Source organism: Elephantulus edwardii, unplaced genomic scaffold (genome assembly GCF_000299155.1).
Source record: "Elephantulus edwardii isolate Elephantulus edwardi_28Jun2011 unplaced genomic scaffold, EleEdw1.0 scaffold00208, whole genome shotgun sequence".
In the NCBI taxonomy this organism is placed as follows: Eukaryota; Metazoa; Chordata; class Mammalia; order Macroscelidea; family Macroscelididae; genus Elephantulus; species Elephantulus edwardii.
Window position 1 is genome coordinate 4,440,860 of NW_006399958.1, and position 16,517 is coordinate 4,457,376.

Here is a 16,517-nt window from a genome sequence, read left to right on the forward strand (position 1 = left end):
AAAAAAAAATCCTCTTTAAAAAAAAAACAAAAACAGGGGAGCTCTGGTGGCCTAGTGGCAAGGAGCTGCAACTACAATCCCAGAGGCACACGGTTTGAATCCACCAGATGCTCTGCCGGGGAAGAAGGGACAATCTCCTCCTGTACCAGTCAGATCTGATTTGATGGTACACTCACACACACACACACAAAAAAAAAATTAAAAAAAAACCCCAACATTGCTGAAGGTTTTGGATTCTCAAGCCTTCTTAAAGATAGACATACATTTAAAAAAAAATACAAACCAACAACAACAACAACAGGAGTGGCGTCGACTTCCTAAATAACATGCCTCCAGAAATTCTATGAACTTTGATTAAATGTCCACAGCACTAGAGGGGATTGAGGCCACTTGTTCACAGGGTTGCTATGAGTCGTGCTTGACTCAAAGGCCATCAATGAAAACAACAACATATTAATATTGGGGGAATATATTAATGAAAAAAGAAAAATTTCAAAATCACAAAAAAATAAAAAAGTGTCTTCTTGTAAAAGTTGAAAGATGAAATCCACTGAATGACGGCCAGGAGTAATCTAAAAACTCTGACTTCAGAGCACACTGACAATCCAAAGATTTCAGCAGCAGAGAGAGAAAGGACTCATGTCAGGGGTACTGTCCTCACCGACGGACAGCAGGTTTCTGTAATTCTCCAGCATCACGTCCCGGTACAGGACCTTCTGAGCGCAGTCCAGAAGCTCCCATTCTTCCCGCGTGAACTTCACAACCACGTCACTGAATGTCAGCGATTCCTGTAGGAATAAAAGGAATCTCTCTGATGGAGTATATTTTCCACTTTGGTTATGAATGAAATGAGAAGGAGGCTGTTGAGTTCCTTCCCTGCATGGAGGCTACTGAATCTATTAAACAACTTACGGTGGTATTAGATATCTTTGAGAAGACAAAAGATTATTTTTCTATTTGTATGATCAATAGTAATACAGCAATTTGTAAAAAAGAAGTTTCTTTTTTAAAAAAAAAAAAATTATTTTATTTTTTATTACTTTTTGGCGTGTACCGTCCAGGACTGCAGCCTTCAATATGGATTGAGGCTCAATGTCAAAAAGACAAAGATTCTCACCACTGGACGAATTGGCAGCATCAGGATAGATGGTGAAGAGATTGAGATTGTTCACAGCTTTAGTCTGATTGGCTCCACAATCAACACTCTTGGCACCAGCAGCCAGGAAATTAAAAGACCTACTGTGATGGGAAAGTCTGCTGTTAGGGACCTCTCCAACGTACTGAAGAGCAACCGTGTCTCTCTGGAGACTAAGGTGTGTCTGATACAAACCATCGTCTTTGCAATCACATATTATGCGTCAGAGAGTTAGACAACGACTAGGGAGGTTAGAAGGAGAACGGATGTCTTTGAGCTGTGGTGCTGGAGAAGAGAACTGAATGTACCATGGACTGCAAAGAAAACAAACAGATTCATCTTGGAGAGGGTTAAACCGGGCTGCTCCTTGGAGGAAAGTATTCTGAGGCTTCGTGTGACATACTCTGGTCATTTTGTAAGGAGAGACCAATCCTCGAAGAGGGATATCATGCTTGGGATGGTGGAGGGCAGGCACAGGAGGGGAAGGCCGTCTAGGAGATGGATTGATTCGGCGACTGGGGTAATCGGGCTGGGTGTGTTGGAGACAATGAGATTGGCACAGGACAGAAAAGAGTGCAGGGCTTTGTACATAGGGTCGCTATGAGTTGCAAGCGACTCAAAAGCACATACCAACAAAAACAACCGTCAAATCGGATCTGACTGGTACAGGAGGAGATTGCCCCTCCTTCGCCAGCACAGCATTTGGTGAATTTGAACTGTGTACCTCTGGGATTACACAAATGTAATTTTCTTAAATGCACAAAAGAAATGGTATTTTCATAAGCTAGAAAGTAAGTTTTCAAATTTATAAAGACAAAACAACAGTTCTGTATGTACACCCCACAAATACGCATTTATCTTTATTACCAGGGACATGACCTCCCATTAGTGTGAGAGACAAATAAGCAGAATAGTAGTTAACGGCAGTAGCTCTTAGGTCTCATTTCAAGGATTTGGGGATCTGTCTCGTCCCACAATTTTTTCCCACTTCTCACACAGCTAGCTGTCCCTTTCACAACACTCTGCTTTTGTCCGGTCACTAATCCATTGTGATGACCATAGAGACCGTCCTGAGATTTACAAATGGTTTAGTAAGGAACACAGTACATCTCGGATGTGACCACCATTCTGTCACTGGGCTCTTCAGGAACTGGTGCCGTCAATGCTCCTGGGACCCCTTCCAGGTCTGTTTTTGCTGTGGAACCCCCACATATCTCCTGGGGTTACAACTTAGAGGAGGATTCGTGCCTCCCTTCTCTCTTCTTGATTCTCCTTCTTCTCTCACGTCTCTTCAGTTTCATAGGCCTCTGTAGAGTTTGGTTGGTTATATGGACAAACTTCTCGTCAATTTGAGGACATGGAGATGAACCAAACTACTCCCACTGGGTCTGAAACATGGAATTTACAGGACAGGCCTTGCTGGCCTTCAATAATCAATAGGTATACAAGGAAGTCCAGTGAACACCACTATCAATATATGCATGTATATATTCAAATATATATTCTCTGTGCTTCATTGACTATGCAAACGGTTTTGACTGTGTGGATCACAACAAGCTATGGCTGACTCTGAGAAGAATGGGAATCCCAGACCACTTGATTGTGCTAATGCGAAACATATACTTGGACAAAGAGGCAGTCATCAGATCAGAGCAGGGAGACACTGGACGGTTCAAAATCAAGAAAGGGGTCTGTCAGGGATATATTTTGTTTCCGTACCTTTTCAATCTGTATGCAAAACAGATCATCCGAGAGGCTGGGCTGTATGAGGAGGAATGTGGCATCAGGATTAGTAGAAGAATCATGAACAAGCTGCGTTATGCAGATGACATAACCCTGCACAATGAAACTGAGGAGGACCTGAAGCACTTGCTGCAGAAGGTCAAGGACTGCAGTCTTCAATATGGATTGAAGCTCAATATCAAGAAAACAAAGATTCTCACCACTGGGCCAATTGGCAGCATCACTATGGATGGTGAAGAGAATGAGACAGTTAACAGTATTCATTTACTTGGCTCCACAGTTAGCACTCTCGGTAACAGCAGCCAGGAAATCAGGAGATGAAATGCATTGGGAAAGTCAACTGTGAGGGACCTCTCAAGAGTACTGAAGAGCAACGACGTCAGGCTAGAGACTACGGTGCACCTGCTCCAGGCTATAGTCTTTGAAATTAGGTGCTATGCATCGCAGAGTTGGAAAATGACTAGGGATGATAGAAAGAGAATTGATGCCTTTGAGCTGTGGTGCTGGAGAAGAGTGTTGACTATACTATGGACTGTTAGCAGAACAAACAGGTTTGTCCAGGAGAGGGTGAAGCCACAATGCTCCTTGGAGTCAAGGATTCTGAAGCTTCATCTGACATACTCTGGGCATGTTGCAAAGACGGACTGGTCCTTGGAGAGGGACATCAAGTTTGGAAGAGTGGAGGGACAGCACAGGAGAGGAAGACTCAAGATGAGATGGTTTGATTCTGTGACTGAAGTGGTGGGAATGAGTGTGTTTGAGACGGCGAGGTTGGCACAGGATAGAATCGCTTTTAGGGCTCTTGTACACAGAGTCGAGATGAGTCGCAAGCGACTCGATGGCACATAACAACAACAACAAATACGCAGATACATGCACCAAGAGCCAAAGAGGAGGAAATAAAAGATTCCTATCAACTTTTCCAGCCAGAAATCGATCAAACATGTAATGAAGCTGCATTAATAATAATGGGTGACTGGAATGCATACCTGTACCTTTTCAACCTATACGCACTACAGATCATCTGGGAGGAAGGACTCTATGAGGAGCAATGTGGCAAGGACTGCAGGAAGGCTCATCAACATCCTGCACCATTCAGATGACACAACTCTGCTTGAGGAAGACCTGTCCTGCTTGCTGAAACCGAGGAAGACCTGTCCGGCTTCCTGCAGAAGATGCAGGACTCTACCTTTTACAATGGAATGAAGCATAACGTTGAGTAAACAAAGATTCTCACCTCGGGGCTGACTGACAGCATCACGACAGATGAGGAAAGAGATTAAGATTGTCTACACCTTTAGTTTGCTTGTCTCCACAATCAACACTCTTGGTACCAACAGCCAGAAAATAAAAAAAGATGAATTGCACTGGAAAAGTCAGCTTTCACAGACCCCTCTAGAGTCCTGGAGAGCAAAAACATCACTCTGGAGACTAAGGTGCTCCTGATCCAAGCCCTAGTCTTTGTAATTACTTGCTGTCAGAAAGCTGGACAAGGTCTATAGGTGACAAAAAGAGAATTGATCCTTCAACCAGAAGATAAAATAGATTAATGGGATCTTCGGAGAATCAAATCCCTAAGCATATCCAAAAACTTCTCCAACAGGGTGAAAAGGGAAGCCATAGATGGGAGAAAATATTTAGTAATGACATATCAGATAAGAGACTTGTATCCAGAATTTATAAAATACTTGGGCACCACAACAAGATAAAGGTAAATAAGCCAATAGAAAAATGGGCACAGGTTATGAACAGAAACTTCACCAAAGAAGACACTCAGATGGCCAAGAACCACATGAAGACATGTTCAAAATCCCTAGCTCTAAGAGAGATGCAAATTTAAAGAACTATGAGATATCATCACAACCCAGTCAGAATAGCAAAATTTAACAGAACAGCAAGCAACAAATGCTGGCGAGGTTGTGGAGAAACTGGAACCCTTATTCACTGTTGGTGGGAGTGTAAAATGGTGCAACCACTGTGGAAAGCAGTATGGCGCTTTCTCAAAAAGTTGCAAATAGAGATACCATTTGAACCAGCAATTCCACTACTGGGAATATATCCCAAAGAGACCATAACTGACATCCAAGCAGATATATGCACACCCATGTTTATCGCGGCTCTGTTCATAGTAGCAAGGAGTTGGAAACAACCCAGGTGCCCATCAATAAACAAATGGATAGACAAGCTGTGGTATACTCACACAATACTACACTGTATTGAAAAAGAAGGAACTCATGTAATATTATTCAAAATGGGTGAGCCTGGAGGACATTATGCTGAGTGAAGTATCTCAGTCACAAAAGGACAAATACTGCATGGTGGCACTGTTGTAAAACGGGACTGACATCAGGGTTGAGGGGAGACTGAGAAAGATGGGTTCAATAATGTATACTGCATTGAAACAGGTAAGAGAGAAAATTGTTTAAAAGGGATATGTGATTAAGTATTTTTGTCATGACAGGAGGCTACAGCGAAGGCTGCATAGTGGAGTGGACTGAGAGGAGGGATTATAAAACAATGAAAGAATTTTTCTTTTACTTTTCCAAAAGGGTAGTGTACTAGGGGGCAGGGTTGGGAGGGGGAAAAAGAGCAACAGTGAAGGAATAGAAACCGAAAGTCTCTGTAAATTTTTATTGAAATTAATAATAAATTTAAAAACAAATTTTTAAAAAAAAGAATTGATGCCTTTTAGCTGTGGTGCTGGAATAGAGTGTCGAACATACCATGGACTGCTAGGAGGCAGACAAATTCATCCAAGAGACAAGACTCAGAACACTGCACTAGAAGCCAAGAAGCCAAAGCAAAGGGAAGAAATAAAGGAGGTGAATAAAAGAGTTCAAAGGCAGCGCAGGAAGACAAAGTCAAGTATTATATACAGAGTCCCTGTAAAGAAAGGAATTGGAGGCACAGAAGAATTTAAGGAAATAAAGTATCACCAACTTATGAACATCATTTGTGGTGATAAAGGAAGATGTTCAAGCTACTCTGAAAGAATTGGCAAAAAACAAGGCCCCAACAATAGACAGCATAGCAACTGACATACTTCAGCCAACAGATGCAGCCCTGGATGTGCCCACCACGTTGTGGAAAGAAATCTGGACCACAACCACCTGGCCAACTCACTGGAAGAGATCCGTATTTGTTCCCATTCCAATGAAAGGTGACCCAACAGAGTGCAGAAATGACTGAAAACTACCATTGATATCACATCCAACCAACATTCGGCTAGAAAAAAAATGCAAAAAGACTGAAACAGCATCTCATCTGAGAACTGACAGAAGAGTATGCTGGGTTTAGAGATAACGTGATCCTAAGGATATTATAGCTAAAGTTAGATGGATCGTGGGTGAAAGCAAAGAATTGACCAGAGGAATGTCTGTGTTTCATTACTGATGCAACAACATTTGACTGTGTGGATCACAACAAACTGTAGCTAACAGAAAAATGGGAATCTCAAAACACTTGATCGTGCATATGTGAGAACTATTATTTTTGGAACAGGAGGAAGTCGTGAGCACAGAGCAAGGGGACACTGCCTGGTTCAAAATCAAGAAGGGTATACTCCAGGGATGTACACGATCTCCATACCTTTTCAACCTATATGCAGAACAGATCATGTGGGAGGACGGACTCTATGAGGAGGAACGTGACAAGGATTCAAGGAAAACTCTTCAACAACCTGCATTATTCAGATGACACAACTCTGCTTGCTGAAACTGAGGAAGACCTGTCCTGCTTCCTGCAGGTCAAGGACTTCAGCTTTTAATATGGATTGAAGTACAACATCGAGTAAACAAAGATTCTCACCTCGGGGCTGACTGGCAGCATCACGAGAGATGATGAAAGACACTGAGATTGTCTACACCTTTACTTTGCTTGTCTCCACAATCAACACTCTTGGTACCAACAGCCAGAAAATAAAAAGATGAATTGCATTGGGAAAGTCAACTTTCAGAGACCTCTCCACAGTCCTGCAGAGCAAAAATGTCAATCTGGAGAGTAAGGTGTGCCTGATCCAGGCCCTAGTCTTTGTATTAGAAAACTGGACAAGGTCTATAGATGACAAAAAGAGAATTGATCCTACAACCAGGAGAAGATAAAATAGACGAATGGGATCGTCTAAGAATCAAATCCCTATGTACATCAGAAAACTTCTCCAACAGGGAGAAAAGGGAAGACACAGACTGGGGAAAATATTTGGTAATGACATATCAGATAAGAGACTTATATACAGAATTTATAAATCACTTGAGCACCACAACAAGATACAGGTAAATAATCCACTAGAGAAATGGGCACAGGATATGAACACACACTTCACCAAAGACGACTTTCAGATGCTTCAGAGCTTCGTAAATCTCTCACTAAAAGACTGCTCACCTTTCTCTGGAAGAATCACTGGTTGAATGAAACCGTCTCTCGGCTGGAAGCACAGTTGTTTACTTCTCTCTATATTCGACTTTCTCAGTTTTCCAGACCAACTCCATTAACACCTCCACCAGGGCAGTAGGTTACCAAAGAAAACATCAAACAAAGCAAAATTTACCTGGGCCGTCACCGTCCTCTTCTCTACTTGGGACATTCCCACACCTTGGATGCTCTGTCTTTACTGGATAAGTTACAATTCCTGCTCAGAAATCTCAAATTCTCATGAATGGTATCCCTGGAAGAGACAATACACAAATCCTGTCATCTCACTGTTAAAAGATGAAAAAAAACCCAACAACACGAGGACGGCTAATGCTGACCTCTAGGAACTCGGGACAAAGGGGAATGGTCCTGACCACAAAATCCAGAACACAAACGCAGTGCCCATGAGGTCAGGCAGGACCGTCCTGCAGCCCGGCCTATTTTCTATGAATTCCAGCAACAGTGCTGCTGTTCCACTCTGTCATTTCCTGGAAGAGCTAAGTAGATTTCACAGAAGCACCGTCATCATTCTGGGTGTTGTCAGGGAAGTTAAGAAGGGACAACATGGACGGGCAACAGGATACACTTTCTGAGAACAGCTTCTGTTAAGTTCTTTCAGGCTTTTTAACTTTCTGGGTTTCTGACAGTTTTTATAAAAGTTCTATTAGACCTGACATTAAGGCGCAGAGTACACACACACACAGGAGAGGGAGAAAGGGGGAGGAGGGCCGGGGAAGGGAGAGGAGAGGGAAAGAGAGAGACAGGACAGACAGAGGCAGAAAGAGAGACAGTCAAAGACAAAAACAGACACACACACACACCGCAGGCCTCAAGTAAGCTTGGGCAAATGTCCCCAACTCTGGTTCCATTGGACCAGCAGTCTCAGCTCACGGCTGTCTCACTCAGATCTCTGGTTTTGGGTGTGCCTGCTGGTGTTCTCCTGAAGGTCAGGCTATTTCAAGAATTTCTGGTTCTAAGAACATGCTGTCATTCTGGTTGGGGTCTTCCCCCCCCCCAATCACTTTTGGTAGTGAAATACTCTCTAAATTTCTACTACTGAACCTACTCTGGTAGAATGACAAAATTAGGGAGCTCCCTGATAGATCCACTAACACATTCTATTTGAATATCCAGCCAGGTGACAAAGTCAAAAGCAATGTCCTAGGAAAGCTATTTGCAACAAAAGACTCACTTTCTCACAGGATACTGTTGTCAAGGGACATGGGGACACGCAGGAATGGGAGTCAGGCCAGAAACCATGAAGACAGGCACCTAACAGCTGGGAGAACTGAAGCCCCGATGCTATGCGATTTTACTGGAGAATTATAAAGAAGGTAAACAAAGGAAAATCACATGGGGAAATCTTTTGTAAATAAGTCTGAATTCTTCTCTACTGTTTCCCTTACGCTTATCTCAGGAGGTAGGATTTAGTAAATACAAACTAGAGAATTATGTAGAGGCTTAAGGATTGCTTTAATGCCCATCCCCCTAAACATTCAAGGATTTCCTTAGTGCTACAGGGTGAACTGCAACTTTTATCAGCCTCCCTCCTATCCTGACATAGCATAGGATCAGTGAAAGAAAGAAAGGAGACCCTCAAGAAGGTAGCCTGACACAGTGACTGCAGGAACAGGTTTTGTAGATTACTTAATAATTATAGATGGACGAGAAAAATAATTAGAGATGGGTGTAAAAAATTAAAAGGAATAAAAAAAAAATAAGTCCTGAGCAGAGGTTTTGCTGGAGTCACTGTTGAAAATACTTAAATGTAGATTACTTAATAGTTATAGATGCATGTGGAAAATACTTACAGTTGGGTGTGAAAAATTACACGGAATATTTTTTTTAAAAAATTACTCTAAGTCCTTACGAGACATGTACAAAGAGCGCACGTTTGAATACTTTCAAAGTGGTGCTAATTGTAGCAGCCAAATGAGATGGGAGGGATGGATTTTTTTTTAAATGTATTATTCATTTCAATGAAAATTACAGAGACTTTGCATTTCCATTCATTCATTGTTGCATTTTTCTCCCCTCCCAACCCTCCCTCGGGATGGATGGTTTTCATGGGGATTTTCTTTTTCTTTTTTTTTTTTTAATTGTATTACTTTTCTTTGAGTGTACCGTCAAATCAGATCTGACTGGTACAGGAGGAGATTGTCCCTCCTTTCCCGGCAGAGCATCTGGTGGATTTGAACCGTGCGCCTCTAGGATTGTACTTGCAGCTCCTTGCCACTAGGCCACCAGAGCTCCCCTCATGGGGATTTTCTAATCACATTTTTACAATTCTCACCAAATTAAGCAGCTCCATCTAGGGAACAAGATGCTCAATTTAGTCTCATGAGATTAACAGTCTCTAAAACCTCTAAGTCACCGAGAGGTTGGGTTTTGAGTTGATGGAATACACTTCAAAAAGAACATGAGACCAATGGATTTTCACAACTAAAACCAATTTTTGGAAAGTATCTTAATTCTCTTTCTTTTAAAAAAATTTGAAAGCACCAAAACCACCTGAATTTCGTATAGCCAATGCTCCAAAATGCTGAGCCCTGTGTAAATGTAGAAAGTGCCACTGGACAGGATAGGGCAGAGGGAAAAGATGGCATTATAATTGCTAAGAATTTTGGAACGTGGAGATCTATGTCAGATTTCAGGTGCACGGGGAAGCACCCTTGGATTTCTGATGATTCTCTCACTTTCCTGCCGTTACAGGAGGTCACCCAGACACCCCACAGTCAGGGGCTTCAGACTTCCCAAAGCTTACAGATGCTAATGCTTCGGAGAACAGACACTGACCTCCATCACTATGAGATTAAAGCGAAGAGCTGGACCTGACGCCGCTCTGCTGTCTATTCCTGGACTCCACCTTCACAGTCACTATTAAACCCTGATCCAGACGCGGCATTCGGGGGAAAATTCCCTCTCCCAGCCCGACGGAGCCGAGGGGCCCGCACACGTCCTGGATCCCCCAGGATTGAAGCCCCACGAGGGAGCCTGGAGGTTTCCATCCAGGACTTCCAAACGGCACGTCCTCAGTACACAAACAATCACACATTAACATCGGCCAGTTGTAAGAAATAAAGGGGCAATCTGACCTGTTTAAGGTGTTTCCAGTTGATATATTTGGGAATAAACCAAACTCCAGGAAAGCTGAAATTACGGGAAACCTCCACCCGCTTGCAACAAAGAGAAAGGGCGCCTTTCTCCGACGACGGCGGCCGAGGAGGGTCGGAATTTTTTCAAGGAAAGCGAACGCGAAAAATGACAGCCACGCATTACGTAATGGCTGCGTGCGTGGGGCGCGACTTCCGCTGCCGGCAGGTGGTGGTTCTTCCGGGTTCTTCTGTAGTCTCCCTAACAGAGCACGTGAACCTGCGGTGGCAGTTTGACATTTAATTTTCATGGACTGTGAACGGGAAACGCAGCCTTAAAAATATTTTCTTCGCAGGGAAAGTGGGCGCTTCCCGTTTTGGCGCCTAGCCCCGCCCCCCTTCTTGGCACACGTGACTTATGTCACCCTGGTGGGCGGAGTCTTAGGAAGCTGAAGTTCTAATCCAGTAGATGGTCTTTGGGAGAAAGGTCTCAGTCTTCACCTTTATTATTTACTGCTTCTGAAAAACTGGCCAGAAAGTCGACAATGGGTCGATTCACAGTAACAACAGTGAAAAACCAGAAAACCACGGAAACTGCCCACTAACTACTGTCCTCCAGTATCACAAAATAGCTTTTCCATGACTTTGTCTTTAAAGAAAGGAAGGAAAAAGGAACCAGTTAATGATAAACTGAAAAATACAATGGGCAGGTAGACACATTAAAAAGACAAAAAACCTTGAACAGAGTCCATAAAATCCTCTTAGTTGGTGAAAAAGTATTTCGGAGTTGATTTGTTTCCTTTCTGAACTGTCAGGCATCCTGGTAGAGTTAAAATTTAGAATGATGTAAAGGGGAGAAGGGAGGACGCTTTATCACCTTACTGGTGGTCTTGGGTTACAGCTGCTTGCCTTCTTGCTCTATTGAAGATATTTTCCTGTCATTTGCTCCCCTCTGGACTGCAAAGTGTTTTCCCAGGTGGGTCCAGTGGGGATGGCTGGTTGAACCCAGAGGCTCAATCCTCCTTTGCTTCCTTAGCTGTCAGTTGTATTTCCTTTTTCTATTTTCCTTTACATCTACGCCCCTGTTCAGCATGAAGAAGCCAGAGAGTCGGCATCCAATTACCAAATCAATAAGACAATTAGTTTAATTACTATCGGAAAATGTATGTCATTCCTCTGTAGCATCTGGTCCCCACTGGACCCTCTTCATTTCCTTCACCTGCTCCCCCCACCGACCAAACTGTTCAGCTCTTCAACTGCATCCTGGCCCATCCTCACCCTTCTGCCCCCAACCCTCACCTCCTTGTACCCCCAATATGTTTTTTCCAATAAAAAAAAATTTGAACCCTAAAAAAAAAAGTTGCAACAATGAATGAATGGAATTCCAAAATCTCTGTAGATGTTCATTGAAATGAAAAATAAACAAACTAAATTTAAAAAAAAAGAATTCTATTCTAAATGAAAAAAAAAAAAGTTAGAATGAAAAAGGCCCAGAATGTCAGCCAGCTATATACCAGTTGATGTTATCCCAACAATATACCACAGAGTTTTTATTAACCAAGATCAGAGTTGATGAGGGTAAAAGAGAGGAACCTGGGTCCTGTTACTGGCCACTACTCTGCAGAGAATACTTCATAGCAAACTCTAGGAATCTGCATCAATACTGGAGTGCACTACTGGCATAGGCTCCCAAGGTGTGAGGCAAAACAGCAATAGCAGGAAAACCTAGGCAATTAGAAGGCAGAGTGAACAGAATGTACTAAAACACAACGTGGTGTTGACCTCCTTTAATGGAAGCCATACTGCCAGACTTCTACAGTACCCAAACCAGAAAGTTACCCGAAGCCAGATGACAAGGTCCAGGGAGTTGTATTGGCCCTGCTGATGGGAATCAACGTACCCCATTCTTTCAGCTGAAATCTCAGTGGCACTTGATGTGAGAGAAAATCAAGTTCTTCCTTAATGCAAAAGGAATTTTCTCGCTTTTGCTTTTTCTTTTAAGAACCTTTGCTCACTCAATGTAGAACTAAAAGTGTAAACATAAAGAAGGTACCACTTTAAAAAAACTCTCACCATATGGGTGTTTGCATAATTCAAAGGAGCTCTTATTTTGTGGTCTCTAGTTTACCTCGCAGAATGTCCACCACGAGACTCACAGCAAGGACAAAGCTTGCTTTTGCAGAAAATACTAGTGTTTTCTTTAGGAAAAAAACTATCTACAAAAGGAAGTTATCTAAAAGTTTTAAGTATAACTAACTCCAAAGCTAGGAAACCTCTCCGACCCACAAAAGCCAAAAACAATAGCAACCGTAAATAATAAGCTAAACAATAAAAAGATGTACCTCTATAAACTAAGACGCATTATCCTCCCCGAAAAAATAGACCTATGGGTATTGTTCAGACTTTGCCAGACACATCTGTACAGCTCCACCCATAATAAAGTTGTTAAAGCTTTCTCCTTTTTTCTGCTTATACTTTTATTGTACTAATGGCATTATATCAACTACTGAACACACTTCTCTGTTACCAAACTATGGAAATACTCTAATTAGCCAACTCCAAAAGAAATTACAAAACATAAATCTAAAGAAGTTTCAGGAACCACAAATATTGTGGAAAGTCAGTCGTGTGAGTAATTGAATGAAAACTGCGTGTAGCTGGAACACAAAGTATAAACTTGCTCCATCAATAAATCATAAAAGAAATGTAACTCCTGAACTGACCAAAGAGTTGTGGAAGGCATGAGCTACTGGGAGAATTGATTACACAGAAGTAGGATCCATAAAAAAGTGTATTTAATTAGTTAAGAGAATGAGAGTAGTACTCTTTTAAAAATAATAGTACTCTTTTAAAAACAGGTCTTCAAAAACCCTAAAAGGTATCTGAAAACCCTATGTACAGCAGAGGACACAAGTTCAGAGCTGCTGTACACGGGTCATTACAGGCAGATGACAGAATGCAAAACAACTATGAGATATCATCTCACCCTGGTAAGAAAAGCAAAATTTAACAGAACAGCAAACAACAAATACTGGCAAGGTGTGGAGAAACTAGAACACTTATTCACTGTTGGTGGGAGTGTAAAATGGTGCAGCCACTATGGAAGGCTGTGTGGCGCTTTCTCAAAAGTTGCAAATACAGATACCATTTAACCCAGCAATCCCATGACTTAAAATATACCTTCAAAGAAACCATAACTGCCACCGAAGCAGATATATGCACACCCATGTTTATTGCAGCTTTCTTCACAAGCTAAGAGATTCCCTATAAACAATAACTTTTCTCTTTTAAACAATTGTTTTGAAATCAATAAGGCAGATGAAAGTGCACTCTGTAGTAATAAAGAATGCCGAGAGAGATGTATGATTAGAACCTGTGGTGCTAGTCATGTCATAGAACTGTGTTTTAAGGTGTACAGTTGGATATAGAACTGCTTTCTGAGTGTTTAGCCGCATCTCTCTCATTGCTGCCAAACTGGAACTCAATCAGAGCTAATCTTGCTGGGGGCTTTCAGAGCCTGTAAATGTATAGGATAGAAGGGGATTGCCTATCTTTCTGTCTCTGGAGTAGCTGATAGGTTCATGCTCAGAAGCTAAAACTAGGGTCTCAGATTTCCTAGGGTTCTTTGTCAGTTTCCGAGAATCATGACATCACTAGAAGGTAGGAGTGGAGACAGACCTCATTATCAGCATGTGAAACCACAACAAAACTCTGTAAGTTTCTGAGCAGTATTTAATGCAGAAATTCATGATTTTGTTATTAAATTTTCCTTCTAGATAGAGATAACAATAAAAACACTTTCATAAAAAAACATGGAGAAGCTGTGGAATACTACACTACATTGAAAAACAAGGAACTCATGCAATATTATTTAAACTGGGTGACCCTGTTGGACATTACGCTAAGTTATTTCAGTCATATGGTGCCACTGTTGTAAAACAGGACTGACCTTCGGGTTGGGGAGAGACTGAAAAAGATGGGTTCAATAACGTATACTGCAGGGGAGCTCTGGTGGCCTAGTGGCAAGGAGCTGCAACTACAATCCCAGAGGCTCACGGTTTGAATCCACCAGATGCTCTGCCAGGGAAGGAGGGACAATCTCTTCCTGTACCAGTCAGATCTGATTTGACGGTACACTCACACACAAAAATAATAAAATAAAATAAAATAATGTATACTGCATTGAAATAGATGAGGGAGAGAACTGTTTAAAAGGGATCTGTGATTACGTATTACTGTCCTGACAGGGGTCCAGAATGAAGGCTGCAGAGTGGAGTGGACTTGGGGGGAGGGAATGTATAACAATGAAAGAATTTTTGTTTTACTTTTCAAAGAGAAGTGTGAATTGGGGGGAGGGAAGGATGGGAAGGGTGAAAAGTGCAACAGTGAATGAATAAAAATCTTCAGTTTCTGTAAACTTTCATTAAACTTAAAAATAAAGAAATTTAAATAAATGTTCTCCTGCTAAACAGAAACCAAGAACTAGTAAGATTAACTGTGGGCAAAGTATAAATAGGCTGTACAGTTACCATAACATATTCGGAAGTGTTTGGAAGCAGGCGTGGCGTCCACTTCTTAAACAACATGCCTCTGGAAACCCTATGAACTTTGATAAATCCTGACAGTTGTAGAGGGGCTTCAAACCTTTAATTCATAGGTCGCTATGAGGCTTGCTCGACTTGAAGGCAATCAAATTAAAAACAAACAAAAACAGTTATTCTGAAGAGGATGAAGTCCATTGAGTCATAATGCAATCTTTACAAGTTGTATTTCAAACTTACTGGAATAATTCCAACATATTGGAATAATTATATTCCAATTCATTACCTATGAAAATGACATACATGATGAATTCATCTGAACACAATCGGCAAAATACTGTGCTTTTAACAAAGTGTGTACAGTGACTGAACACATGAAGGATTACTTAGGAAAATTCATTAAACGTTTCCCAAAAAAGGGTTATGGTTAACAATCTCGGCAGCACCCAACAATCATAAATTACTTTTTATATTACTATCAGGACATTCAAATATATTTCCAATAAATCCATTATTATAAGCAGAATATCCTAAAATGCATTGTGAATATCCCCAGGATAGGAAATAGTCTGTTTGTTGTTCTGTTAAGAACAATCTTCTTGGGGCTAGAACAATAGCATTTTATTCCATTGAGGTGAAACAGTCCAATGTGAAGAATTTCTGCTATTAATAAAGGGATTGAAGGAATTACTGTTTTATTACTATTAAAACTTCTTTTCATAATATTCCCTAGTACAGTTGATTGTTTTTCCCCCCCACAGACAGATCCACTTTGTCCATGGTCTGAGCTGTATGCTAGGATAAGGACCAGGACCATGTCCACTGCGGGTGAGACAAATAGAAACTTGTGCAACAATAGTGGGGATACTGACCATTCCCTCTATATGTATTCATTGAGGACAACTGCCACATCTTTTTCAGGAGAAGGAATTGGTCTGTGAAAAGTACTTAGTGTTTCAACCACAGTGTCATCAGCGCTCCCGGTTTAGTGAGCAGAGAACCAAGAGGATTCTTCCTGACACAAGAATTCAAGGCTTGGCTACAGCTTTAAATGATATCAAAGGATTGCAAACAGTGGGGACAATGGGAAGTAGCCTGTGTGGTCTTCATGGACGTAGGAGGAATGACGTCTTCTTTTGTACCAAAGTCATTGTCAATATATGGTCTCTCTTCAATGAGTTTGGTGATTACAAGTAAGCTTTGTCTTCTCAGTAAAACCTTTCCCACACTCATTGCACACAAAGGCTTCTCCCCAGTGAGCTCACCCTTCTTATAAACCTTCCACACTCTTTGCATACGTAGAGTCTCATTGCACTGTGCTTGCTGATGGATAGTGAGGTCAACCCCCGTGATGAACCCCTTTCCACACTGCCTGGACACACAGGATTTCTCTCTAAGATAAATTTCCTGATGGACAGAGAGGCAATTCCTCTTTATTTTTATTATTAAATTTTATTACCTTTAATGAACATTTACAGAGATTTTGGGTTTTCATTCATTCATTGTTGCACTGTTTTCTCCACCCTCCTCCCCAGTTCGTTCTTCTTCCCCCCCCCACCAATGTCTGTTTTAATTGTCCAATTGCCACAGTGCTTG

The 16,517-nt window shown here is 41.6% G+C and overlaps 1 protein-coding gene across 1 annotated transcript in view; it reads right to left on the bottom strand.

Annotated features, from left to right (window-relative positions):
- LOC102851211 (zinc finger protein 585B-like) overlaps positions 1 to 16,517 on the bottom strand; it is an 80,610-nt gene that overhangs the window by 5,277 nt on the left and 58,816 nt on the right. Inside the window, exon 3 of the mRNA XM_006897397.1 lies at positions 662 to 788. Within this exon, the coding sequence (XP_006897459.1) occupies positions 662 to 788 (127 nt within the window). The remainder of the gene's footprint in view (positions 1 to 661; positions 789 to 16,517) is intronic.